Genomic DNA, 27,430 nt, shown 5'->3' with positions numbered 1-27,430 from the left:
AGAAACACTAACATTTCAAGTAATTCCGTTATTGCAAGTCTTACATTTTAATAATATTTTGCCATTTTCGCCTATTTCAATTTCAACAAGTGTTGTCGCGTTTTTCTCGAGTGTTATTGTTAGCTACATTAGCCTATTTAGCAAACCAGCTCGAAAACAAAACTTTACATTGTATTGCACACACAGCAACACCGTGCAATGCATAAACCGTGGACCAGACTAAAGCAGCAATGTAAACAAGTGTGTAAGAGCATTTAAAATCAACATTAAAACGACCAACGTAGTACAAATACAAAGAAAATACATCTCAATATGGGCACAGCCATCTTTGTTTTGCGAGTCGTACGTTCACCCTCGTTTAGCTCGGTGTACCCTGAGGAGCCCCGAGTGGGATGGCTGAAATTACAACCAAAAGGGGGTGTGTCTCGGTGAAATGTCGCGAGATAGCTGCAAGATTTACACTTTCCAACTCGGCCGGGGGATTTACGAGACAAATGGATAGCACCATTAGTACATGGGTCGCCAGCTCTACCCACTGAGCTAACCGGGCTCCCAAAAATATAAAAATTTAAACATAAAATGTAACTAAAATGTGAACTTATCCATAAGTATATTTACACTGACCCACTTTAAATTATTAAAAATATAAAAATACTATGTTCAAGTGAAGCACTGATTGATTAATTAGAAACACATGTATGATGGCTTGAATTTGTGACGTGCTACGGTAAGCGTACTGACTAATTTCCGGTTTACTTCCTGCTCTGTGTACACTGTTCGGTGCTGTAGCTCTGTCAGTGAACCCTAAATCTAAATTTGTTTTACTCGTTACAGCTATTTTCCCACTTAACATTTATACGTAGACTATTTCTACCTAAACACTCGGAGTTTCTCCTTCTTTTAGCGACTTTTCGCTACTTTCAAAAGTTTTTCCACACACGCTAGTTTCATTAGCATTAGCAGTTAGCTATGGCTTCTTCCTCTCCCTCTGCTCTGTCCTGCTCAGTGTGTCAGATGTTTAGTTATTCCTCTGCCTCCTTTAATGATAATGGTTCTTGTCTTAAGCGTAGTTTATTTACTGCGCTGGAGGCGAGGCTTAGTAGAGGAACAGCACCGCACCACAGAGATATCTTTAGCCGCTATAGTTAGCCAGCCCCAAGTAGCCAGTGTGGTCCGACCGAAGGTAGCTTCTGTTAGCCGTCCTCCGGTAGTTCCTCCGGTAGATCCTCGGGTAGTGCCCACGGTAGTTCCCCCGGTAGTTCCTCTGGTAGATCCCCCGGTAGATCCCGAGCAGCCGGGAAGACAGGGAGGCTGGGTGACTGAGCGTAGGAATAATAAAACGCCGAAGCCCACAGTTCACCACCAACCGATTCACGTTTCTAATAAATTTTCCCCACTCAGCGATACACCCGCTGAGGAACCAACTCTGGTTATTGGCAGCTCCATAGTCAGAAACGTGAAGTTAGCGAAGCCAGCAGCCATAGTTAAATGTATCCCTTGGGCCAGAGCGGGCGACATCGAATCCTATTTAAAACTGCTGGCTAAAGATAAACGTAAATATAGTAAGATTGTTATCCACGTCGGCGGTAACCCTAACCCTAACGCCAATCGGAGGTCACTAAGATTAATGTGGAGTCAGTGTGTAACTATGCTAAAACAATGTCGGACTCCGTAGTTTTCTCTGGACCCCTGCCCAATGTGACCAGTGATGACATGTATAGCCACATGTCGTCATTCCACCGCTGGCTGTCGAGGTGGTGTCCAGCAAACGATGTGGGCTTCATTGATAACTGGAAGCCTTTTTGGGGAAAACCTGGTCTGATTAGGAGAGACGGCATCCATCCCACTTTGGATGGAGCGGCTCTCTTATCTAGGAATATGGCGAAGTTTATTTCTAAAACCTGACAGTCCAGAGTTGGGACCAGGAAAAAACCAACTCCTCAGTAGCACAAAATAAGAGAATGAAATGTGGACTGTTAAATATCAGGTCTCTGTCCTCTAAAGCTGTTTTAGTGAATGAATTAATATCAGATTATGATATTGATTTACTTTGTCTTACTGAGACCTGGTTGTCCCACGAGGAGTATGTTAGCCTAAATGAATGCACCCCCCCAGTCATATTAATACTCACATTCCTCGAGGCACTGGAGGTGGAGTGGCAACCATATATGATTCGAGCGTTTTAATGGACCCTAAACCTAAACTAAATTATAATTCATTTGAAAGCCTTGTTCTTAGTCTTTCTCACCCAAACTGGAAAACACTGCAGCCAGTTCTATTTGTTATAGTGTACCGCGCTCCTGGACCGTACTCTGATTTTATATCTGAATTCTCAGAGTTTTTATCAAGTTTAGTCCTTGAATCAGATAAAGTAATTATTGTAGGTGATTTTAATGTTCATGTGGATTTTGACAATGACAGCCTTAGTAACGCATTTATATCATTAATAGACTCAATTGGCTTCTGTCAGTGTAAATAAACCAACTCATTGTTTTAATCACACTCTTGACCTTGTTTTATCATATGGCATTGATATTGAACATTTAATAGTCTTCCCACAAAATCTTTTCCTATCTGACCATTATTTAATAACTTTTCAATTCATACTATTAGATTATAAGCTATTAGGCAAAACTTCCTACAGTAGATGTCTATCTGACAGTGCTGTAGCTAAATTTAAGGAGGAGATTCCTTCAGTGTTTAATTCAATGCCATGTCTGAATTTAACAGAATCCTATAACAACTTTAGTCCCTCTGAAATTGATAATCTTGTCGATAGTGCTGCAGGTTCACTACGATCAACATTAGACTCTATCGCTCCTATAAAAAGGAAATGATTAAAACATAGGAGACTAGCACTGTGGTACAACCACCAAACCCGCCAGTTAAAGCAAATAGCTAAAAAATCTGAAAGGAAATGGCGCTCTTCCAAATTATCAGAATATCGCTCAATTTGGCAAGATAATCTTAAAACCTATAGAAAGGCCCTCCGTAATGCCAGAGGAGCCTATTATTCAGCACTAATACAAGAAAATAAGAACAACCCTAGGTTCCTCTTCAGCACTGTAGCCAGGCTGACAGAGAGTCACAGCTCTATTGAGCCACATATCCCCATAACCTTAAGTAGCAATGACTTCATGAGCTTCTTTTATAATAAAATTATTACTATTAGAGAGAAAATTAATCACCAACTGCAATCAACAGTTATCAGTGGCTCTCCAAGTTCAGGGACTTTTACTAATGTAAACTTAGATATATATTTAGACTGTTTCTCTGCCATCGATCTTCATCAGTTAACTTCAATAATTTCTTCATTGAAGCCATCAACCTGTCTGTTAGACCCGATCCCAACTAGGCTGCTTAAAGAAGTTGATCCCTTAATTGGCACTTCTTTACTGGATATGATTAATCTTTCTTTATTATCAGGATATGTACCACAGTCCTTTAAAGTAGCTGTAATTAAACCCCTTCTTAAAAAGTCCACTCTTGACCCAGGGGTTTTAGCCAACTATAGACCAATCTCTAACCTCCCCTTCCTCTCTAAGATTCTGGAGAAAGTAGTCGCCAAAGAGTTGTGTGACTTTCTACATAACAATAGTTTATTTGAGGATTTCAGTCAGGATTTAGAGTTCATCATAGCACAGAGACAGCTCTGGTTAAAGTTAATAATGACCTTCTGATTTCTTCTGACAATGGACTTGTCTCTGTACTTGCATTATTAATTCAATTCAATTCAATTCTATTTCTATAGCGCCAATTCATAACAGAAGTTATCTCAGGACACTTTTCAAATAGAGCAGGTCTAGACCGAACTCTTTAAAACATTATTTACAGAGACCCAACAGTACCACCATGAGCAAGCACTAGGCGACAAGGGCAAGGAAAAACTGCCTGTTAAAAGGTAGAAACCTAGGACAGATCCTTCGGCTCTAGGTGGGTGGCCGTCTGTCTCGACCAGTTGGGTTGAGAGAGAGAGAGAGAGAGAGAGAGAGAGAGAGGGAGACACAGACAGACAGAAAGACAGACAGGTGCACAGCAACAACAGTATTATTAGATCTTAGTCCTGCATTTGACACCATTGACCATGATATTCTTTTACAGAGACTTGAGCATCAAATTGGAACCGCACTGAGCTGGTTTAAGTCATATTTATCAGATCGTTCGCAGTTTGTACATGTTAACAATGAATCTTCAATAAATACTACAGTAAGTCATGGAGTTCCACAAGGTTCTGTACTTGGACCACTACTATTTACTTTATATATGCTCCCTTTACAAACATGTCTTACGGACATAAAATCCTGGATGAGCTGCAATTTTCTGATGTTAAACTGAAATTCTTGTTCTTGGCCCCAAAAACCTCAGAGACTCACTGTCTAAAGATATAGTTACTCTAGATGGCATTACCTTGGCCTCTAGCACCACTGTCAGGAATCTTGGAGTTATCTTTGATCAGGATTTGTCATTTAACTCCCACATAAAGCAAACCTCCAGGACTACCTTCTTTCATTTACGTAATATTACAAAAGCTCCTTTCCTATGGAATCAGTTTCCAGTTGTGGTTCGGGAGGCAGAAACCCTCACCACATTCAAGAGTAGGCTTAAGACATTCCTCTTTGATAAAGCTTATAGTTAGGGCTGGATCAGGTGAGTCCTGAACCATCCCTTAGTTATGCTGCTATAGGCCTAGACTATCGGGGGATTTCCCACGGTGCACTGAGCTCCTCTCTTCCTCTCTCTTTCTGCACTCATTCATGTCCCATTAATGCATGTTACTAACTTCACTTCTTCCCCAGAGTTCTTGTGCTTTCTCGTCTCGCAGGTTCTTACCGATCCTGATGGAGCCTCCTGCCGTGGTCCTGCTAGATTGCCATTGCCAATACTGTTGTTACTGTGCGTCTGTCTGTCTCTCTCTCTCTCTCTCTCTCTCTCTCTCTCTCTCTCTCTCTCACCCCAACTGGTCGAGACAGACGACCACCCACCTAGAGCCGAAGGATCTGTCCTAGGTTTCTGCCTTTTAACAGGCAGTTTTTCTTTGCCCTTGTCGCCAAGTGCTTGCTCATGGTGGTACTGTTGGGTCTCTGTAACTTCTGTTATGAATAGGCGCTATACAAATAAAATTGAATTTAATTGAATTGAATTGAATGTATTACCACAGAATATCTTTAACCGTGCTGTGTCTGTCAGAGACCCCGGCAGCAGAGTTACTACCACCACTTGTATCTGTGGAACCTTTGACCTCTCAGGAGGAGGTTCACACACTGACCTCCAGGCTCCACACACAGGATGAGTGGTAGAGGGCAGAGTACAGCTTTCCCGCCCTGCGGGGGTCGCGGAGGTCTCGGACGTCCCACACGTAAACACTGTGGTCGTTGTAGACGCACGACAGCCAGCGGTTGGCGGGGTCGTAGGTCACCGCCACTGTGTCTGGGTAACGAGCTTCCGGTCTGCAGGAGAACAGCTGACTGAGGAGGAGGAGGAGGAGGAGGAGGAGGAGAGAGGATGAGTTCCTGAAGGACTGTGGGATACACAGACACTAAAGATCTTTCTGTGGTTTCCGTGGTAACCTGTCTACCTGTGCAGTAAATAAAAATGCACACCGACTGTTGCTGTCCATTCGTTGTATATATACATATATCCGTATATATCACCTGTCAGATCTGTGTTACCTGGCAGGTGTGTGTGCGTGTGTGTGTGTGTGTGTGTCTGTGTGTTACCTGGCGTCCACCATACTGGCAACGTCGGCCCCCAGACAGTGTGGGCGGGGCAGAGTGCACAGGAAGTGCAGGTTGACGGGGCTGAAAGCTCGAACTGTCCCGTCAGAACAACCACAGAAGATCAACTCATCTGTGACGGACAGACAGGTGGCCTGAGACGTCTGAGGACAGACAGACAGACAGAGAGACAGACAGGTGAGTCCAACCATCATGTTCCTCTTGTGGAAGATGAATATAAAGATTTGAAGACTATGAAGATGAAGAGGGTTTCCGGTGAAGCCATGCTCGGGACCGACGTATAGTTTTCTACTCTATCCCAATAACAAGTGTCAGTTTTATTCCATATAAAAAAGAATATTTGTTCCCAAATATTATATATGTTTAGAATTTAAAATTGTAGTTATGTTGAAGTTTCTGTGGGGGGATTAAAATGAAAGACCAAGGCTTGTGTGTTCTTTACAATTATGGACAGTGATGAGTCCATGATGGTTTACTAGATGCTGTGGAGAACATCGTCTGCATACAGACACAAGTTGCTAATTGCAATACACTCAAGGGCTGTCTCCTTTCTTATCAACAGTTCATTGAATATGTTGAAGAGCCCCAGGCTAGCTGGGAATCCCTGTCGGCATCCTGTTGTAGTGTATAGTCTTGGATAGATGGCCCTTAATCTTTATTCTAGCAGCTCGGTATGTGTATAGAGTTTTAATACAATGTGTGATTTTAAACTTAACTACACTATTACAGTACTACAGTACTACAGTATTACAGTACTACAGTATTACAGTATCAGTCCTACAGTATCAGTACTACAGTATTACAGTACTACAGTACTACAGTATTACAGTATCAGTCCTACAGTATCAGTACTGTAGCAGTGAATGGATGCTGGATGTTGGTGGATGTGACCGATGCTGCATTCAGGGTCCTCTGTGAATGTGGAGGGTGAACAGGGTGATACGTCACCCAGCCAATCAGGTGGCATGTTGGTTGTGAATGACAGCGGCGTGCTGTGAAACCGACCAATGGAGTGAGAGAAAGGAAGTGGGCGTGTCCAGGTCAGTCAGTTCAGCCAGTGAGGATTTAGATTATTCAAATTCAGTTTTTATTTGTTTTAATTAATGTTCAGTAATATGAATCTGTTTGAGTGCTTGCTCATGGTGGGAACTGTTGGGTCCAAAACGTTTCTGTTTCACTTTGTATCACAGCTCAATATTTAACATTAAACATACAACTGAAGAGCTAAATGTGATTAATCATTATAATGAAGTTAATGAGTCTGATTATAACCTCAACAAATGTTTGCTGAGCTTCTTTCTGGTCTGTTAGTTTCAGTGGTGAGGAGCTAAAAGCCCAATTAAATACAGGGCCCTATCTTGCCAATCTGAAACGCAAGTATCAAACGCAAAACACAAGTGGCTTTGTGGGCAGATCTCGGGCGCTGTTGCTATTATGCCGGCGGGATAAATGACTCTTGCGCCCGGCGAAAATCTAAAATGGGTTGGTCTGAAGTAGCTACATTAGTCATAGGTGTGGTTTGGGCATAACGTGCAATAAACCAATCAAAGCGTCATCTCACATTCCCTTTAAAAGCAGGCGCGCTTGTTCCATGGCGGATTGCTATTATAACGGCGGATTTGCCGGGCGCACACCAGGAGCGGTTCACAGCCGAGGAGACCGACATTCTCGTCAGGGCCGTGTAATACCGAGAAGTGTTATTGTTGACATGAAATAAATGTAACACAGCCATACAATAAATCGAAACAATGTAACGCAGCTTCGCAGGAAGAAGACCCTGGCCTCGGGAGCAGTGCGCACGGGCCGAGCAGTGTGCAAGGGCCAGCTGAGGAGAGAGCAGCGCAAACACCAACGTGCAGAGGATCCAGACCCACTACATGCCGGAGGACCACCCGTTCCTGCAGCAAACAGGGTTTGACATGCTGGAGCGGGAGCTGCCCGGGATGCGGCAAAGTATTAATGCCCGTCTTGATTGGGTGGCGATGTTGCTGCTGCCTCTCAGGCGCATCCCCTCAAGTCTGCGCCCTTAAAATAGCATCTGAATAAGCGCCACTGACTTTAGACTAGGTTTTTCCTGGTCTGTGGCAGAATTGTTTTCTGAAATAGCAAAATAGCACCAGGGAACGTTTGCGCCGGAACACGCCTCCTCTTTTCACTGAACCGCCCCCCCCGGAGCGCAAGTTCATTCTCTAATTTAAGGACGTGCGTCGGTGGAGGGAAAATTCCAATGTGCGTCGAGTGCAAAATAGGAATTATACAAGCGCCAGTGTACAAAGTCAATTGCGCTGAGTGCAAGATAGAGCCCACAGATTGTTTCTCTGAAGGAATAAAAATATATTAGAAGCAGTTTTATTTCAGGTAAAACTGACGTTAGTATCAATGAACGCCTTTTACATTATTAGTTTGTCCTCTGTAGTGACACACGTTCTCATCATAAAGTCAAGTGTTTAGTGTTAGTTGAAGAGCTTCACATTAAAAAGCAGTAAGTGTTTGTCAGGTGTCACAGGCTGAACTGAGTACAGATGAGATGACGACTTACGAAGGCGGAGTCGACTCTCTGCACAGGAAGCAGAGGAGGAAGCAGAGGAACTTCACATTAAGAGTGTTTCAGATCAATGACAGACACACAGTTAAACATTCAGATCATTTCAACATTAGCAGCAGTGTTTGAGCTAGCTAATGTAATGGCAGTTTTTAAGAACCTATACAACCTTTGACCTGGTCATTGTAAAACCATACGCAACCAAAGAGGCTTTTATATGCATATAACCTTTAGCCCTGTTTCTTACTTCACTGCATGTCCAAATAAACAGTGGGATGTTGAGACTTCACTAAGAAGCCAAGGACATGATCATCTCACCACACTATCTGTCTGTTATTGATCAGTGAGTTACTGATCTGTCTGTTTACTGTCCCAGAACTCAGGAACGTGTAAGTGTGTTAGAGTGACGCTTCAACATGGATAAAACCAAACTGCTTCCTCCAATCTGGGCTCTTTCACATACGAGAGTGTTGACGGTTGCGTCGAGTCCATTCATAGATGACTTCAATAAAACCTTACAAAAAGACAAGATCATACTTTCTATGCTTCATTAAACAAATTGCCACCACACAAATGTTAGCAAAACACTAGCTAACCAATCGCTACATATATAGTCACAAATTAATCAATTATCTAAATTACAAACATGTCTTAAGGACATAAAATCCTGGATGAGCTGCAATTTTCTGATGCTCAACTCAGAAAAAAACGAAATTCTTGTATTTGGCCCCAAAAACCTTAGAGACTCACTGTCTAAAGATATAGTTACTCTAGATGGCATTACCTTGGCCTCTAGCACCACTGTCAGTAATCTTGGAGTTATATTTGATCAGGACATGTCCTTTAATTCCCACATAAAGCAGACCTCTAGGACTGCCTTCTTTCATTTACGTAATATTACAAAAATTAGACACATCCTATCACAGACAGACGCAGAAAAACTAATCCATGCATTTGTTACTTCAAGGCTGGATTACTGCAACTCTTTATTATCAGGTTGCCCCAATAAGTCCATTAAGACACTCCAATTAATTCAGAACGCTGCAGCACGAGTACTGACAGGAACTAGGAGTAGAGATCACATCTCTCCTGTACTAGCTTCCCTGTAAAATTTGGAATAGAATTTAAAATCCTCCTCCTCACCTATAAAGCTCTTCACGATCAGGCCCCTTCATATCTTAAAGAGCTCATAGTACCCTATTACCCCTCTAGACAGTACGTTCTCTGAATGCTGGACTACTTGTGGTTCCTATAGTCTCTAAAAGTAGAACAGGAGCCAGAGCCTTCAGTTACCAAGCTCCTCTCCTGTGGAACCAGCTTCCAGATGTGGTTCGGGAGGCAGACACCCTCTCCACATTTAAGAGTAGGCTTAAGACATTCCTCTTTGATAAAGCTTATAGTTAGGGCTGGATCAGGTGAGTCCTGAACCATCCCTTAGTTATGCTGCTATAGGCCTAGACTATCGGGGGATTTCCCATGATGCACTGAGCTTTTCTCTTCCTCTCTCTCTCTTTCTGCACTCATTCATGTCTCATTAATGCATGTTACTAACTTCACTTCTTCCCCGGAATTCTTGTGCTTTCTCGTCTCGCAGGTTCTCATGGATCCTGGTGGAGCCCCCTGCCATGGTCCTGCTTGACTGCCATTGCCAATATCACCAATATTAGTATTATTATTATTATAAGTATTATTATTGCTACGGTTACTGTTGTTGCTGTTGTCACGGCTCATTGTCCCCCATCATTGCTGTTGTCATGTTCATCATCATCAGTCACTACTATTAGTATAGTTGTTACTACTGTTGTTGCTGTGCACCTGTCTGTCTGTCTGTCTGTCTCTCTCTCTCTCTCCCTCTCTGTCTCTCTCTCACCCCAACTGGTCGAGGCAGACGACCACCCACCTAGCGCCGAAGGATCTGTCCTAGGTTTCTGCCTTTTAACAGGCAGTTTTTCCTTGCCCCTGTCACCAAGGTCTTGCTCATGGTGGTACTGTTGGGTCTCTGTAAATGTTATAAGGAATTCGGTCTAGACCTGCTCTATTTGAAAAGTGTCCTGAGATAACTTCTGTTATGAATTGGTCAACCTGAAACCTGGTTTCAATGATCCCTGAGGTCAACAGTCAACACTGCAGCGCAACAAATCCTGCAGGAGAAGAAGAAGAAGGTCTTTACTGACAGCTGACCGATGAGTCATCCTGAATGCTGGCCACTGATTGGGAGGCTGACGTGACGTGCTACGGTAAGCGTACTGACTCATTCCCGGTTTCCTTCCTGCTCTGTGTACACTGTTTGGTGCTGTAGCTCTGTCTGTGAACGCTAAATATACATTTGTTTTACTCGTTACAGCGGTTATTTTCCCGCTTAACATTTAAACGTAGACTAGTTCTACCTAAGCACTCGGAGTTACTCCTTTTAGCGACTTTTCGCTATTTTCAAAGTTTTTCATACACTCTAGCTTCATTAGCATTAGCAGTTAGCTATGGCTTCTCCCTCTCCCTCTCCTCTGTCCTGCTCAGTGTGCCAGATGTTCAGTTATTCCTCTGCCTCCTTTAAAGACAATGGTACATGTATTAAGTGTAGTTTATTTACTGCGCTGGAGGCGAGGCTGGAGGCGAGGCTTAGTGAGTTAGAGGAACGGTACCGCACCACGGAGATATCTTTAGCCGCTATAGTTAGCCAGCCCCCAGTAGCCGGTGCGGTCCGACCGAAGGTAGCTTCTGTTAGCCGTCCTCCGGTAGATCCCCGGTAGTTCCTGAGCAGCCGGGAAGACAGGGAGGCTGGGTGACTGAGCGAAGGAAGACTAAAACACCGAAGCCCACAGTTCTGTTGTTGCTGTGTCTGTCTCTCGCTCGCTCTCGCTCCCTCTCTCTCTCTCTGTCTCTGTCTCTCTCTCATCCCAACTGGTCAAGACAGACGACCACCCACCTAGAGCCGAAGGATCTGTCCTAGGTTTCTGCCTTTTAACAGGCAGTTTTTCCTTGCCCTTGTCTCCAAGGTCTTGCTCATGGTGGTACTGTTGGGTCTCTGTAAATAATGTTTTAAAGAGTTTGGTCTAGACCTACTCTATTTGAAAAGTGTCCTGAGATAACTTCTGTTATGAATTGGTGCTATACAAATAAAATTGAATTGAATTGAATTGGTGCTATAGAAATAGAATTGAATCTTACGCTAGCTAATATCGTAGATAGGACTTTCCACTGTAGTTTCTCCAACACACTGAAGGCTAAGCTGTATTAAGCTGGTTGCAATCTGCAACTTCACCACTAGGTGTCACTAAACCACTGGTCCTTAAAGAGTCACCATAGAAGGGGAACTTCCTGAAAGCGGTGTCACTCACCCGTAGCTCCACCCACTTGTCGAGCAGTCGGCGGTCGTTGAACTCACACAGCAGACCGGAGGACGTGATGCAGAAAGTAGAAGAGGCCTGTCGACCCCGTCCACACGCCACATCACTGAAGAAGTTATTCCGGAGCTCTCCCAGCAGCCCCGAACGCCCCAGCAGAGGGACAGTGGCGTTTACCTGGAGGGGACGATCGATACAAACAATGATCAGACGGATGTTTTCATTAACAGCTGATTAACCTGTGATTGAAAGGACAACCTTGGAGGTCTTGCCGTGGTCCAGGTACCAGAACTTGACATGGCGGTTGCCGGCGGTGACGAAGTATGAGCTGTCATCTGAGAAGGAGACGGCTGTCACCTTACTAGAGACCTTATTGGCTGCGACCACCACGTTTTTCTGATAAAGAAAACAACAAAAAGTTCACGTGGATATTGTCAATTATTTATTTATTTCCTGCATACTGTATGTAGTTAGAAATACCCCACCTTTTTCTTAAAGTAAAATTACTATTAAAACACTGTATAAGTATACTTTGTTACAAGTTGGTAAATGTTACATCAGTAAAAGTACAAAAATTATCAAGTATTAGCATCAAAATATCCTTAAAGTACCAAAAGTAAAAGTACTCATTAAACAGAGTAATGCTAATTACATAATTACATAAACATATAATATACATATAATATATATGATATTGTTGGGTTGGGTACAGCTGGTGAACATGAAGCTGATTGTAATTACTTTATACCCTGCTGGAACAATAAAATGTAATCTTAAGAAAATATAATATTTATTACAGCTATAAAGCAGAATAAAATGGAAACACTCAAGTAAAGTACAAGCACCACAAATTTGTACTTACACTACCGTTCAAAAGTTTGGGGTCACCCAGACAATTTCATGTTTTCCATGAAAACTTTTATTCATCAAATGAGTTGCAAAATGAATAGAAAATATAGTCAAGACATTGAAATAATAATTTTGTCCTTCAAACTTTGCTTTCGTCAAAGAATTCTTCATTTGCAGCAATTACAGCCTTGCAAACCTTTGGCATTCTAGCTGTCAATTGTTGAGGTAATCTGAAGAAATTTCACCCCACACTTCCTGAAGCACCTCCCACAAGTTGGATTGACTTGATGGGCACTTCTTAAGTACCATACGGTCAAGCTGCTCCCACAACAGCTCAATAGGGTTGAGATCTGGTGACTGCGCTGGCCACTCCATTACAGACAGAATACCAGCTGACCGCTTTTTCCCTAAATAGTTCTTGCATAGTTTGGAGGTGTGCTTTGGGTCATTGTCCTGTTGTAGGAGGAAATTGGCTCCAATCAAGCGCTGTCCACAGGGTATGGCATGGCGTTATAAAATGGAGTGATAGCCTTCCTTATTCAAAATCCCTTTTACCATGTACAAATCTCCCACTTTACCAGCACCAAAGCAGCCCCAGACCATCACATTACCTCCACCATGCTTGACAGATGGCCTCAGGCACTCCTCCAGCATCTATTCACTTGTTCTGCGTCTCACAAATGTTCTTCTGTGTGATACAAACACCTCAAACTTAGATTTGTCTATCCATAACACTTTTTTCCAATCTTCCTCTGTCCAATGTCAGTGTTCTTTTGCCCATCTTAATCTTTTCCCTTTATTGGCCAGATATGGCTTTTTCTTTGCCACTCTGCCTAGAAGGCCAGCATCCCGGAGTCGCCTCTTCACTGTGGACGTTGAGACTGGCGTTTTGCGGGTACCATTTAATGAAGCTGCCAGTTGAGGACCTGTGAGGCATCTATCTCTCAAACTAGAGACTCTAATGTACTTGTCCTCTTGCTTAGTTGTGCACCAGTGCCTCCCACTTCTCATTCTATTCTGGTTAGAGCCCGTTTGTGCTGTTCTCTGAAGGGAGTAGTACACACCGTTGTAGGACATCTACAGTGTCTTGGCAATTTCTCGCATGGAATAGCCTTCATTTCTCAGAACAAGAATAGACTGTCGAGTTTCAGAAGAAATTCTCTTTTTCTGGCCATTTTGAGAGTATAATCGAACCCACAAATGCTGATGCTCCAGATACTCAACTAGCTCAAAGGAAGACCAGTTTTATAGCTTCTCTAATCAGCACAACAGTTTTCAGCTGTGCTAACATAATTGCACAAGGGTTTTGTAATTATCAATTAGCCTTTTAACATGATTAGCTAACACAATGTACCATTAGAACACAGGAGTGATGGTTGCTGGAAATGGGCCTCTGTACACCTATGTAGATATTCCATAAAAAATCGGTCATTTCCAGCTAGAATAGTCATTTACCACATTAACAATGTCTAGACTGTATTTCTGATTAATTTAATGTTATCTTCATTGAAAAAAACAGTGCTTTTCTTTCAAAAATAAGGAAATTTCTAAGTGACCCCAAACTTTTGAACGGTAGTGTAAGTGTTTAGTTACTTTCCACCACTGGGGAGGTTCTGATTCAGCTCTTCAATCTCCCCTCAATCCTTACCTTCCAGTTCCAGACGTTAACCATCATGTCGTGTTGGTAGCCCACGCTGACGATGTACTTCCCATTGGGAGAAAACGCCACACAGGCAACACCATATTTATGTTCCTGCAACTCAGCAACTTGCAGACGCTCCGACACCTCCCAGACGCGAACCGCCGGCATGTGGCCGCTCTGAGGGGGGAGGAGGAGGAGGAGGATGGTTTTTCATTTCTGAATCCCGAGCTGTGAAGGTTGGAGGTGGTCCAGTAACATACATTCCCTGACGGCACTGAACTCAGATCTGACACACGTGCTGTACTGTGTATATATTGTTTTTAAATGAGAGCACAGTGTTAAATCTATATGACTGCTATCATGTTGTTGTTAGAGTCACATGACTTCAGTATCCTGGGAAAAAAACAGGACACTGTTAAGTATCAGGGTCCAGAGTTGATAAAGTCTGATTGGTGCACAGAGAGAAAGAGAACTGTTGTGATGTTATCTGAACAACTCAACTTAAGATCAGTGGGTGTTCCACAGGGCTCTATTCTCAATCAAATATGATCGAGAGTAATCAATAATGAAAATAATCATTAGTTGCAGTTTAATAAATTAATTTAATATATAAATTGCATTTAATATCGTACATATTTTATTTATTTTTTTATTTTTTTAAGTGGTATTTTTATTGAACACTGATAGTACAGGATATGAACATAGATACAACATTTACAAAAGAACTTTGGACCAATGCTCACATCTTTATTTTGTATGAATTATTGTGGGCACAGTCTTAAGCTTACCCAAATATTTCAGCACTGGATCCCAGACAGAAAAGAATTTGTCCCTGGACCCCCTGAGAGTGTGTTTTATTTTCTCTAACTGTATGAACTGCATTAGGTCATTAAACCACAAAGACACATTAGGTGGATTTTTAGATTTCCAATGTAATAACATTCTTCTGCGTGCAAGCAATGTTGTAAAAGCAATGATGTTTTTATATCTTTTCCTTATTGTAGAATATCTTCTGTCAGTAGTACCAAATATGGCCATTAATGCGTTGGGTTGTAGGTCAATATTAAGAGCTTCTGACACTGTTTTAAAGATTGCAGACCAATAGGATGCTAGGGCTGAGCACGACCTAAACATATGGGTTAGGTCGGCAGGAGTGTTTCGACACCTGTCGCAGCTTGCATCTGTGTCAGGGTATATTTTAGCAAGTCTGGCTTTGGAGTAGTGGATGCAATGTAAGATCTTAAATTGTATTATACTTAATTTGGCACATGAAGTGCTGTCATTCACTCTTAGTAGAGCGCTGTCCCGAATGTCTTCTTCCAAGTCCTCTCCCAGCTCATCCACCCAGTCTGCCTTGATCTTTGCAAGAGTTGTATTTTTAAAGGAAGATATACAGTTGTTGATTCTTGAAATAAGTCCTTTAAGGCTGAAAGTAGTTTCTAACAGAGCATCTGAACCAGAAAGTGATATATATATATATATGGAAAGTTGGGATCATGATGCTGAAGGAAGTGGCGGACTTGGAAATATCGGAACAGGCTAGACCGAGGGAGGCAAAATTTATGTGACAAGTCATCAAAGCTAGGGAAAATACTGTTTATATACATATCTTTAAATTTGTAAATGCCTTGTCTTTGCCAAATATCGTACATATTTTAATGTATTCTCTCCTGTTGTGATTCTGACCTGATCAGCACTCTTGCTGAGCATGCTCAGATCCACAGGTATTACCCAGGTGGAACTTGGATCACTTAGACTCACCTCTCCTGTGACCACGTATTTCCCATCTGGAGAAAACGCTAGCGTGGTGATCGCCTTCCTAAAACACAGAGCGAGAACTTCATTGTGATTGGCTGGCAGTGATCAACCTTTAGGTAACCATAGCAACAGGCTCTGTTTTCAATTCAATTCAATTCAATTGTATTTGTATAGTGCCAATTCATAACAGAAGTTATCTCAGGACACTTTTCAAAGAGAGCAGGTCTAGACCGAAATCTTTAAAACATTTATCATTGGTTGCCACGGGCAGACAGGAAGTGAGAGCTGATTGGCTGAAGTTTTACCTGGAGCTGTTAAAGATGTGATGCTGTTTGTTCTTCCGAGGATTCAACAGGACAACGACACACCTGCACAAATAAATAAAGGTTAATATTGAATTAACCATTCCCATGACAACAACAGCAGCTGTGGCTCAGAGGCGGCTGTTTGATCCCCGGCTGCTCTCGCTGAATGTCGAAGTGTCCTTGACCCAACAATTATAATAATAATAATAACAACAACAGTAATAATAATAATAACAGTAATACAGTAATAATAATAACAATAACAATTACAATAATAACACTAATAATAAAACAATAATAAAAACAATAATAATAGCAGAAATAATAATAATAATAATAACAACAGTAATAATAATAATAATAACAATAACAGTAATACAGTAATAACTACAGACTATATCTACAGACTATGACTACAGACTATATCTACAGACTATGACTACAGACTATATCTACAGACTATATCTACAGACTGTATCTACAGACTGTATCTAGAGACTATGACTACAGACTATAACTATAGAATATAGCGACAGACTATTTCTACAGACTGTATCTACAGACTATATATACAAACTGTATCTACAGACTATGACTACAGACTATATCCACAGGCTATAACTACAGACTATATCTACAGATTATAGGCAACATTATTAGGAATCACTCCATTAACTTTCACTGTTATGCAGATGATACGCAGTTATATCTATCGATCAAGCCCGATGAAATTAATCAATTATCTAAATTACAAACATGTCTTAAAGACATAAGATCCTGGATGAGCTGCAATTTTCTGATGTTACACCCAAAAAACCTTAGAGACTCAGTGTCTAAAGATATAGTTACTCTAGATGGCATTACCTTGGCCTCTAGCACCACTGTCAGGAATCTTGGAGTTATCTTTGATCAGGATTTGTCATTTAATTCCCACATAAAGCAAACCTCTAGGACTGCCTTCTTTCATTTACGTAATATTACAAAAATTAGACACATACTATCACAGACACATGCAGAAAAACTAATCCATGCATTTGTTACTTCTAGGCTGGATTACTGCAACTCTTTATTATCAGGCTGCCCCAATAAGTCCATTAAAACGCTCCAATTAATTCAAAACGCTGCAGCACGAGTACTGACAGGAACTAGAAAAAGAGATCATATCTCTCCTGTACTAGCTTCTCTGCACTGGCTCCCTGTAAAATGTAGAATAGAATTTAAAATCCTCCTCCTCACCTATAAAGCTCTTCATGATCAGGCCCCTTCATATCTTAAAGAGCTCATAGTACCCTATTACCCCACTAGAACACTACGTTCTCTGAATGCTGGGCTACTTGTGGTTCCTATAGTCTCTAAAAGTAGAACAGGAGCCAGAGCCTTCAGTTACCAAGCTCCTCCCCTGTGGAACCAGCTTCCAGTTGTGGTTCGGGAGGCAGACACCCTCACCACATTCAAGAGTAGGCTTAAGACATTCCTCTTTGATAAAGCTTATAGTTAGGGTTGGCTCAGGTGAGTCCTGAACCATCCCTTAGGTATGCTGCTATAGGCCTAGACTATCGGGGGATTTCCCATGGTGCACTGAGCTCCTCTCCTCCTCCCTGCTCATTGTCCCCCATCGTTGCTGTTGTCATGTTCATCATCAGTCACTATTAGTGTAGTTGTTGCTACTGTTGTTGCTGTGCGTCTGTCTGTCTGTCTGTCTGTCTGTCTGTCTCTCTGTCTCTCTCTCTCTCTCTCTCTCTGTCTGTCTCTCTTTCTCTCACCCCAACTGGTCGGGACAGACAACCACCCACCTAGAGCCGAAGGGTCTGTGCTAGGTTTCTGCCTCTTAACAGGCAGTTTTTCCTTGCTCCCGTCGCCAAGGTCTTGTTCATGGTGGTACTGTTGGGTCTCTGTAAATGTTATAAGGAGTCGGTCTAGACCTGCTCTATTTGAAAAGTGTTCTGAGATAACTTCTGTCATGAATTAGCGCTATACAAATAACATTTAATTGAATTATATCTACAGACTATAACTACAGACTATGACTACAGACTATAACTACAGACTATATCTACAGACTATATCTACAGACTATAAGACTATGACTACAAACTATAACACTATGACTACAGACTATAACTACAGACTATAACTACAGAATATATCTACAGACTATATCTACAGACTATAAGACTATGACTACAGACTATAACACTATGACTACAGTCTATAACTACAGGCTATATCTACAGACTATCTACAGACTATGACTACAGACTATACTACAGACTATAACTACAGACTATAAATAGACTATAACTACAGACTATAACTACAAACTGCATCTACAGACTATAACTACAAACTGCATCTACAGACTATAACTACAGACTATAACTACAAACTGCATCTACAGACTATATCTACAGACTATAACTACAGACTGTATCTACAGACTATATAAATACCATTCAATGCACTGTACACACACACTGCTGACTCACACAGGAATTATGAGTCTGTGTGTGTGTGTGTGTGTGTGTGTGTGTGTGTGTGTGTGTGTGTGTGTGCACTGACTGTAAACAGCTGAGTTAGCAACCAATTATAATCTTCCTCATCAGCACACAGTGAACCTTCAGTCAGCACTGTGTCTGCAGCCTTTTTCCAGCAGCGACTCATCATGGTGGTTTATCGGACTCACTTTCATGCTGCAGCCTCAAATCAACTAGAATTTGTTTTATTTTACAGCAAATGTATGTTCATCAACAGCAACAACAACAATAAAGTCTGTGCAGAGGCTCTGACAGTGGACTGTTTCATACAGTTATATATATATAGTATATTATTATTATTATTATTATTATTTAATAGTATCAGGGTCTGTATCAGGTATTAGAGACTGTTGGTCCCTGACAGAGTCCTTTATTGGACGTCTTTACAAAAACGCTGCTGTGAAGCTCAGAAATGACTCTTCTGGTACAGAGACCAGAGACCAGAGACTAGAAACTTGTCCTGAACTGTCTGTCTGTCTCTCTCTCTCTGTGTGTGTGTCTCTCTCTGTCTGTCTGTCTGTCTCTCTCTCTCTCTCTGCCCCTCTACATACATTAACCTATTTTCACCCTCCTTTTGCTGACCCACTTCAGTCTCATCATCCGTAAACTGAATCTGAACACAAACTGACCTACTGCTCCATCCAATCACCAACTCCGCTCCTCCCACGCCCACAGCTGATTGGACTGCTCTGTGACACTCTGTGGGCTTAAAAACTGGAAGCTGGATGTCTTCCACTGCTTGCCCTCAAACATTCCCATCATTCCTCAGTGCTCACACTCATTCACAGTCTGTCAGACACCAGAGAACTCATTTATAAAACTCAGTGGATCCATCCTGAATCACTGTGTTTTACAGTGTTTGTGTTTAACAGTGTTTAACAGTGTTTACCAGTGTTTAACACTGTTAAACACTAAAATAGTGTTATACACTGTAAAATATTGTTATACACTGCCCAGATGCAGCTATAGATCTGATCTATACACAGCTGCTGCTCTCCACATCCATGTTTAAGAAACAAACAACAGAACAGAACCCTCATCGTCCTGTTTATCATTCAGTCTGAACTCTGTCCTGGGATCTGGTCTGTCAGGTTCTTTCATTGGTTCTTCTGGTTTCTGATGAATTATTGTTTAAATAAGATGAACAATGATTCATGAACAAACTGCATTCACTGTTTCTGTTCACAACCATCTGAAGGTTTTATCATTCAGAGCTGAACAAAGACTTGAGTCGGTTATGTAACCTTCACCTTTAACTTCACAAACACACTGTGGCCTTTAGCAGACAAACATTTACTGTCCCTGCAGACTGAGCTCCACCCTGAACACAACCACATCAAAGAAAACACATAAGATCCTGCTCAGGAAACAGCCAACTGAACCCCACCTCTAATATCCCTTTAAGACCCCCTCAGACCCATTGAGATCCCCTCAATGACCCTGAAATCATCAGGAACCACTGAGACCTCCTCTGATAGACCACTGAGTCTCGCTTTCTCTGAAACACACTAGAAGCCATTTCAAAGACTGTAGAGATCTCTCAAGAACTCCAGGAACCCCCTCAAAACAATGTGAACACTAAGACCTGTCTAAAACCCCCGGAGAACCCCCTACAACATATATTAATCAAGACCCTGTGACTTCCTGAAGAAACCATGATGTCACTTTAAAGACCCTTCACAGACCCCAGAGACACCCTCAAGAACTCTGGGGATCTGCTCAGACCATGACCCCTGAAACTCCCCAAGAACAATTGAAATCTCTCGACAAAGATCTGGACCACTGACACACCTAAACAACTCCTGAAACCCCTCAAGAATCCTCTGAAGCTTTCATTCCCAGAAACTGGGCGGGAGATTTTATTTGGGTCACAAATAAATGTGTAGAATTTCTTCCTTCTGCTAAATGCATTTATTAAGTCTTCTTTATAAAGTATTTCAAATGTGTACATTGTTTTACTGATGAGTTGTGGTTTATCAAACGTATATCTCTTTAAGTGGCAGCTTTACCTGTTCAAAAACTCTGACGTGCTGCAGAAATCAGTAAGAAAGCAGTATAACTGCTCAGGTACGTTCATTCCCACTGTGAACTGGGTCACAGTGGGCTTGTTTTTAAGAAGTGGCTCCCCAGAAAAACTGGGGCCAGTGAGACCTCCTGAAACCCATAGTGTTGTCCAAAACACCCTCACAGGGTCCCTACACCTGTTCAAAGATCCCTAAATCCACCACAATGTTCCCCTGAGAACCCTCTCAAAGACTCAAAGAAAACCCTGGACGAGTCTTTCCCAGGAGTCCTCCAGGTATTTGTGGGTTCAGTCACTTGCCGGAAGCAGACGGGTCTTGTGGTTCCTAATGGAGCGCTGTGTGTACTGTGTGCCTCTTTAATCTGTTAATCTGATCATGTCGTTATCCGTCCTGAGAACCACTGAGTGACCGTCTGTTCATTCATTCCTCACTTTAATCTTCTGTGTGAAGTTTCTACAATAATCTCAATCTCAGTACAACAACTCCATTATATAACAGCTGCATGTAAACAGACTGTAAAACACAATATAGAAATAGTGAAATACACATCAGCCCCTTTAAGGTTTCCCTGCTTGAACAGAAAGACTTACTTTCATCTGATTTCAGTTCTTCAAATGGAGTACTTTTAGTGTTTTCATGATTTATTCTACCTTTTAACTGTAGCTGTAAGGAAGTATCAATACACTTGATTGGCACAATATTTTGTTTTGTATTGATACTCAGAAACACTATTGATTGTTGTGTTTAAACTGTGACCCACTGGTGTGTGGAGTCCCGTTCTGAAGCCTTCAGCTCAGCAGTATGGTTGTCTCCATGTTGGGTTTTTTTGGAGCCAGAAGTGACCATATTTGGACGAGAGCATGACATTGCTCCGCTTCCACATTACTGCGAGTTGCTCTGCTCTCATCGGCTGCTCTTGGTTTGGAAACAATGGCGGCTCTCCTGCTCACACAGGATCTGGTATTCCAGATAAACAGTAAAATGTGTTTGTGAACAGATTTGAGGAGAGAAATAGTCAACAACAGAATCTGGATCATATCTGATCAGCACTGTTTGACAGTTTGATCTGAGTTTGGTGCGTTGAGCTGGATGGACTCACTGAGAATGAGCTTTCAATCACAAGGTAGCCCCGCCCTAAAGCATACCCTGCTTTATTGTCTGTTTTATTCTAAATGGGACCATCAGTTACTGAATGAACATCATGCTGTATGGAAGAAGACTGAAACTAGAACATGTTTCTCACCCGGCAGGATAAGCCAACAATCCAGTTCGGGGGTCGCAGGCCAGTGCTCGGTTCCCTGGAGCCGTGATCCCCAGAACCTTCTCCAACGTCACCTGGAAGACAAAGGTCATCCATTATCAGTTACTGTCAGACATTGGCAGCATCAAGTAAAGCAGACTTTGACTGAATCCAGACAGCCAAGCACAACAGGAATAAATTGAACCACTGTTGAACCCTCAGAAACCCGTTCAAACCCTCCAATATATCACAGAGAAGCTCAAATCTGGATTTGGACATTTTTTCTTTAAATTGACTCAAAACAATTAACTGATTATCAAAATAGCTGATGATTCATTTAACTGTTGATAAATAATTGATTAATCGACTAATCGTTGCAGCTCTAGTACCCTTGCATTTGTTAAATCGATTTATGTCTTCAGCAGGAACCAATGAGCTTGGAGCTGAGCGCCACAGACGGGAAGTCAGAACATAATGGGAACAAAAGAGGAAAAATCTAGAAATCATCAGACTTTACAAAGACATTTTCACAGCGAATACACTCACTTCCTGCTCCATGCTGATAAAAAGTATCCTGAGATGGACTCGACCATCACAAGCCTTTGGTCCAATCAGATAGATGTTTAGTCCATCAGTGTGTCTCCCTTTAAACCAGACTAAACTAAACCCTGACTAACTCCAGCTCCGACTGCTGCACCTCCATTAGCATGTTAGTATGTAATCAGCAGCCTTAAGGGTGCAGTTCAATGCTAAGCTAACAATATAAACTCTAGCACTGAGTCTGCACTGTGTGTATGTCGCCTCTCACATGACTCCCCCTCCCTCTGCACCAAACTCTATTTATGTTTTCACTAATTTTGCTTCTGAGTCTCTCATCAGCTGACTTTTTACTATTTACCACCAATGAATAGTCAGTTAACTACAATTCCTCTGCACACACAAACTACACAAACTGCAGAAACTACACAAACTGCAGAAACTGCACAAACTACACCAACTACACAAACTGCAGAAACTGCAGAAACTGCACAAACTACACCAACTACACAAACTACACAAACTACACAAACTGCAGAAACTGCACAAACTGCACAAACTACACCAACTACACAAACTACACAAACTACACAAACTGCAGAAACTACACAAACTGCAGAAACTGCACAAACTGCACAAACTACACCAACTACACAAACTACACAAACTGCAGAAACTGCAGAAACTACACAAACTGCAGAAACTGCACAAACTACACCAACTACACAAACTACACAAACTACACAAACTGCAGAAACTGCAGAAACTGCAGAAACTGCACAAACTACACCAACTACACAAACTACACCAACTGCAGAAACTACACAAACTTCAGAAACTACACAAACTGTATGAAATTAAATACTAACTGGTAGTACAGAATATATAAGTTAGTATCATGATCACGTTAGCTGAGGAAGCTAACGTTAGCCTCTGGTTCCATTTCAGTGTGAGATTTCAGTTTATATATTCATTGATTTATTGATTTGATTGATTTTACTGATTTTACTGACTGAAATTTTGTTTGTGTTCAAACTCATAGAGACGCAAACACACTCAAAAATCACAAAGCATTGTGGGAGTTTTCCTGCTGAATAAGTGCTGACAGACGGACAGAAGCCCTGCAGGGACAAACAGACCGGAACAACCAGACTGACAGGATGCCAGGACCCAGGAAACAGAGTTCAGACCAGGACCCAGGAAACAGAGTTCAGACCAGGACCCAGGAAACAGAGTTCAGACCAGGACCCAGGAAACAGAGTTCAGACCAGGGACTGAGTTTAAATCCTCTGTTTGAAACTTTATTGACTCCAGCTGAGACGAATGAAAGCATTCAATGTGTGGGTGGTTTTTACTGTATTTGTTGGGACCTACTATGTTGGAAAGACAACCACAGTCTGAAGATGTTCAAAGATAAAATAGACAAATATAGTCACATCTTAGATGGTTAGTTGATAAGGGTTACATTATTTATCATTTAAAGGAGCAGTGTGGAGGATTTGGTGCCATCTAGTGGTGTGTTTTCATTCTAACGATTCTTATTTTCAGCTGATTTCAGCTAATGATATAATGAATAAACAAAGTTATCAATATTATATTAAAAATTAATGTTACACACTGGATTCTACAAACAAAATTAAACAAAAATATCAGGACTTTAATTGAAGCAGATTTTTGTAAACAGAGATATTTTTGAAGTTGAGGACGTTGACATATTTTAATAATATAAGACAGAATCATATAATAATATAATGTACTTAATACAGAAATGTCTCACTTTAGAAACATTAAGACTTGAACATGGGGAGATTTCTGGTATCAAACATAAAAGGTTTTAAAGATTTTACATTATTTAAGGTGTTAAGATAATATTTGATATAATTACACCATATGTGTGCATACAATTTAAATTTAAATTTAAATTTTATAGCTCCAATTCATAACAGAAGTTATCTCAGGACACTTTTCAAATAGAGCAGGTCTAGACCGAACTCTTTAAAACATTAATTACAGAGACCCAACAGTACCACCATGAGCAAGACCTTGGAGACAAGGGCAAGGAAACACTGCCTGTTAAAAGGCAGAAACCTAGGACAGATCCCGACTCTGCCTATATATTTGCTGTGTATATATATATATATAAATATATACACACAGCATATATGTCTTTAAAAATAGTGGATATATTTATATATATATTGTATATGTCTGTACACAGTGTCCTCGCGCTGCTCTCTTTATATAATCAATAAATTGTTAAAATGTGCGCGTTGAAGCGCGTGCGCACCTTGTCGCTGAGGTCGTGTTTTTGCCGCGCGGTGGCGCTCCTCCTCCTCAGTTTGATGGACGGGGATCGCAGCAGGTTCTTGATGCGGCTGCGGATCGTTCCGCTTCCGTCGGCGGTCATTGCGCCGTTAGCTGCCCGGCTAGCTGCGTCTGTCAGCGGCTGTTTGAGTTCTCCGCTCCCGCTGCTGCTGCTGCTGCTGCCGCCGCCGCTGCGCTCATGCTGTCTGCGGGCCGAGGCGTGCCGGGTCGGAGGGGTCCGCTAGTCTGGTTCTGGTTCTGGACTGATCCGGGTTACGGGCTCCGGTTCCGCTCCGCATCTTAAGTCTCCGCCACAGCGAAGACACGAAGCGGCCTCAACACGACCCAGACCGGACTGACCGCCAGCGTCAACACCGCACGCGACAACCACACACACACACACACTTCCGTTCAGCCTTTTCAAAATAAAGCTGATATGTTTCTTTGTTTTTAAAAACAAAAACTTTATAAAATATACATATAATATAACATAATAAAATATAATGGAATGGAATCTGATTATTATTATCTAATATTTTACATTCTTCAGTACTATTTAGTTTACTTTCATAAAAGTCCAGTGTTAATTAAGTTGTATTTGTACAGTGTAGTATTTGTACATTGTATTTATACAGTGAAGTATTTGTACATTATATTTATACAGTGAAGTATTTGTACATTATATTTATACAGTGAAGTATTTGTACATTATATTTATACAGTGAAGTATTTGTACATTCAATTCAATTCAATTTTATTTGTATAGCGCCAATTCATAACAGAAGTTATCTCAGGACACTTTTCAAATAGAGCAGGTCTAGACCGAACTCCTTATAACGTTATTTACAGAGACTCAACAGTACCACCATGAACAAGACCTTGGAGACAAGGGCAAGAGAGAGAGAGAGAGAGAGAGAGAGAGAGAGAGAGACACAGAGACAGACTGACAGGCAGATAGTTGCACAGCAACAATAGTAGCAACAACTACACTAATAGTTCAATTCAATTCAATTTTATTTGTATAGCGCCAATTCATAACAGAAGTTATCTCAGGACACTTTTCAAATAGAGCAGGTCTAGACCGAACTCTTTAACATTAATTACAGAGACCCAACAGTACCACCATGAGCAAGCACTTGGCGACAAGGGCAAGGAAAAACTGCCTGTTAAAAGGCAGAAACCTAGGACAGATCCTCCAGCTCTAGGTGGGTGGTCGTCTGTCTCGACCAGTTGGGGTGAGAGAGAGAGAGAGAGAGAGAGAGAGAGGGGGGACAGACAGACAGACAGGTGCACAGCAACAACAGTATTGGCAATGGCAGTCAAGCAGGACCATGGCAGGAGGCTCCACCAGGATCCATGAGAACCTGCGAGACGAGAAAGCACAAGAACTCCGGGGAAGAAGTGGAGTTAGTAACATGCATTAAAGGGACATGAATGAGTGCAGAAAGAGAGAGGAAGAGAGTAGCTCAGTGCGCCATGGGAAATCCCCCCGATAGTCTAGGCCTATAGCAGCATAACTAAGGGATGGTTCAGGACTCACCTGATCCAGCCCTAACTATAAGCTTTATCAAAGAGGAATGTCTTAAGCCTACTCTTGAATGTGGAGAGGGTGTCTGCCTCCCGAACCACAACTGGAAGCTGGTTCCACAGGAGAGGAGCTTGGTAACTGAAGGCTCTGGCTCCTGTTCTACTTTTAGAGACTATAGGAACCACAAGTAGCCCAGCATTCAGAGAACGTAGTGTTCTAGTGGGGTAATAGGGTACTATGAGCTCTTTAAGATATGAAGGGGCCTGACCATGAAGAGCTTTATAGGTGAGGAGGAGTATTTTAAATTCAATTCTACATTTTATAGGGAGCCAATGCAGAGTAGCTAGTACAGGAGAGATGTGATCTCTTTTTCTAGTTCCTGTCAGTACTCGTGCTGCAGCGTTCTGAATTAATTGGAGCGTTTTAATGGACTTATTGGGGCAACCTGATAATAAAGAGTTGCAGTAATCCAGCCTTGAAGTAACAAATGCATGGATTAGTTTTTCTGCATCTGTCTGTGATAGTATGTGTCTAATTTTTCTAATATTACGTAAATGAAAGAAGGCAGTCCTAGAGGTCTGCTTTATGTGGGAGTTAAATGACAAATCCTGATCAAAGATAACTCCAAGATTCCTGACAGTGGTGCTAGAGGCCAAGTTAATGCCATCTAGAGTGACTATATCTTTAGACAATGAGTCTCTAAGGTTTTTGGGGCCAAGAACAAGAATTTCGGTTTTTTCTGAGTTTAACATCAGAAAATTGCAGGTCATCCAGGATTTTATGTCCTTAAGACATGTTTGTAATTTAGATAATTGATTAATTTCATTGGGTTTGATTGATAGATATAACTGCGTATCATCTGCATAACAGTGAAAGTTAATGGAGTGATTCCTAATAATGTTGCCTAAAGGGAGCATATATAAAGTAAATAGTATTGGTCCAAGTACAGAACCTTGTGGAACTCCATGACTAACTTTAGTATTTATGGAGGATTCATCGTTAACATGTACAAACTGAGAACGATCTGATAAGTATGACTTAAACCAGGTTAGGGCAGTTCCTTTAATGCCAATTTGATGCTCAAGTCTCTG

General features: G+C 41.6%; 2 protein-coding genes across 3 annotated transcripts in view; both read right to left on the bottom strand.

The window, feature by feature from the left end:
• The window catches only part of LOC127352468 (uncharacterized), a 29,995-nt gene extending 19,161 nt beyond the window's left edge, over positions 1-10,834 (bottom strand). For both annotated transcript variants that reach the window (XM_051380889.1, XM_051380890.1), the window contains exon 1: positions 10,093-10,834. The gene's annotated coding sequence lies outside the window, so the exon portion shown is untranslated. The remainder of the gene's footprint in view (positions 1-10,092) is intronic.
• Positions 1-25,184, bottom strand: part of LOC127352495 (mitogen-activated protein kinase-binding protein 1) — a 56,692-nt gene extending 31,508 nt beyond the window's left edge. Inside the window, exons 1-10 of the mRNA XM_051380976.1 lie at positions 24,795-25,184; positions 21,974-22,065; positions 16,173-16,235; positions 15,871-15,928; positions 14,116-14,286; positions 11,877-12,014; positions 11,613-11,795; positions 8,275-8,292; positions 5,718-5,878; positions 5,267-5,465 (exon numbers count right to left, since the gene is read on the bottom strand). Coding sequence (XP_051236936.1) covers positions 5,267-5,465; positions 5,718-5,878; positions 8,275-8,292; positions 11,613-11,795; positions 11,877-12,014; positions 14,116-14,286; positions 15,871-15,928; positions 16,173-16,235; positions 21,974-22,065; positions 24,795-24,914 — 1,203 coding nt within the window. The 5' untranslated portion in view covers positions 24,915-25,184. The remainder of the gene's footprint in view (positions 1-5,266; positions 5,466-5,717; positions 5,879-8,274; positions 8,293-11,612; positions 11,796-11,876; positions 12,015-14,115; positions 14,287-15,870; positions 15,929-16,172; positions 16,236-21,973; positions 22,066-24,794) is intronic.
• Positions 25,185-27,430: the final 2,246 nt, after the last annotated feature.

Source organism: Dicentrarchus labrax, unplaced genomic scaffold (assembly GCF_905237075.1).
Source record: "Dicentrarchus labrax unplaced genomic scaffold, dlabrax2021, whole genome shotgun sequence".
Lineage (NCBI taxonomy): Eukaryota > Metazoa > Chordata > Actinopteri > Moronidae > Dicentrarchus > Dicentrarchus labrax.
The sequence above is the reverse complement of the archived record's forward strand: the minus strand, read 5'-3'. Positions and strand labels throughout refer to the sequence as shown.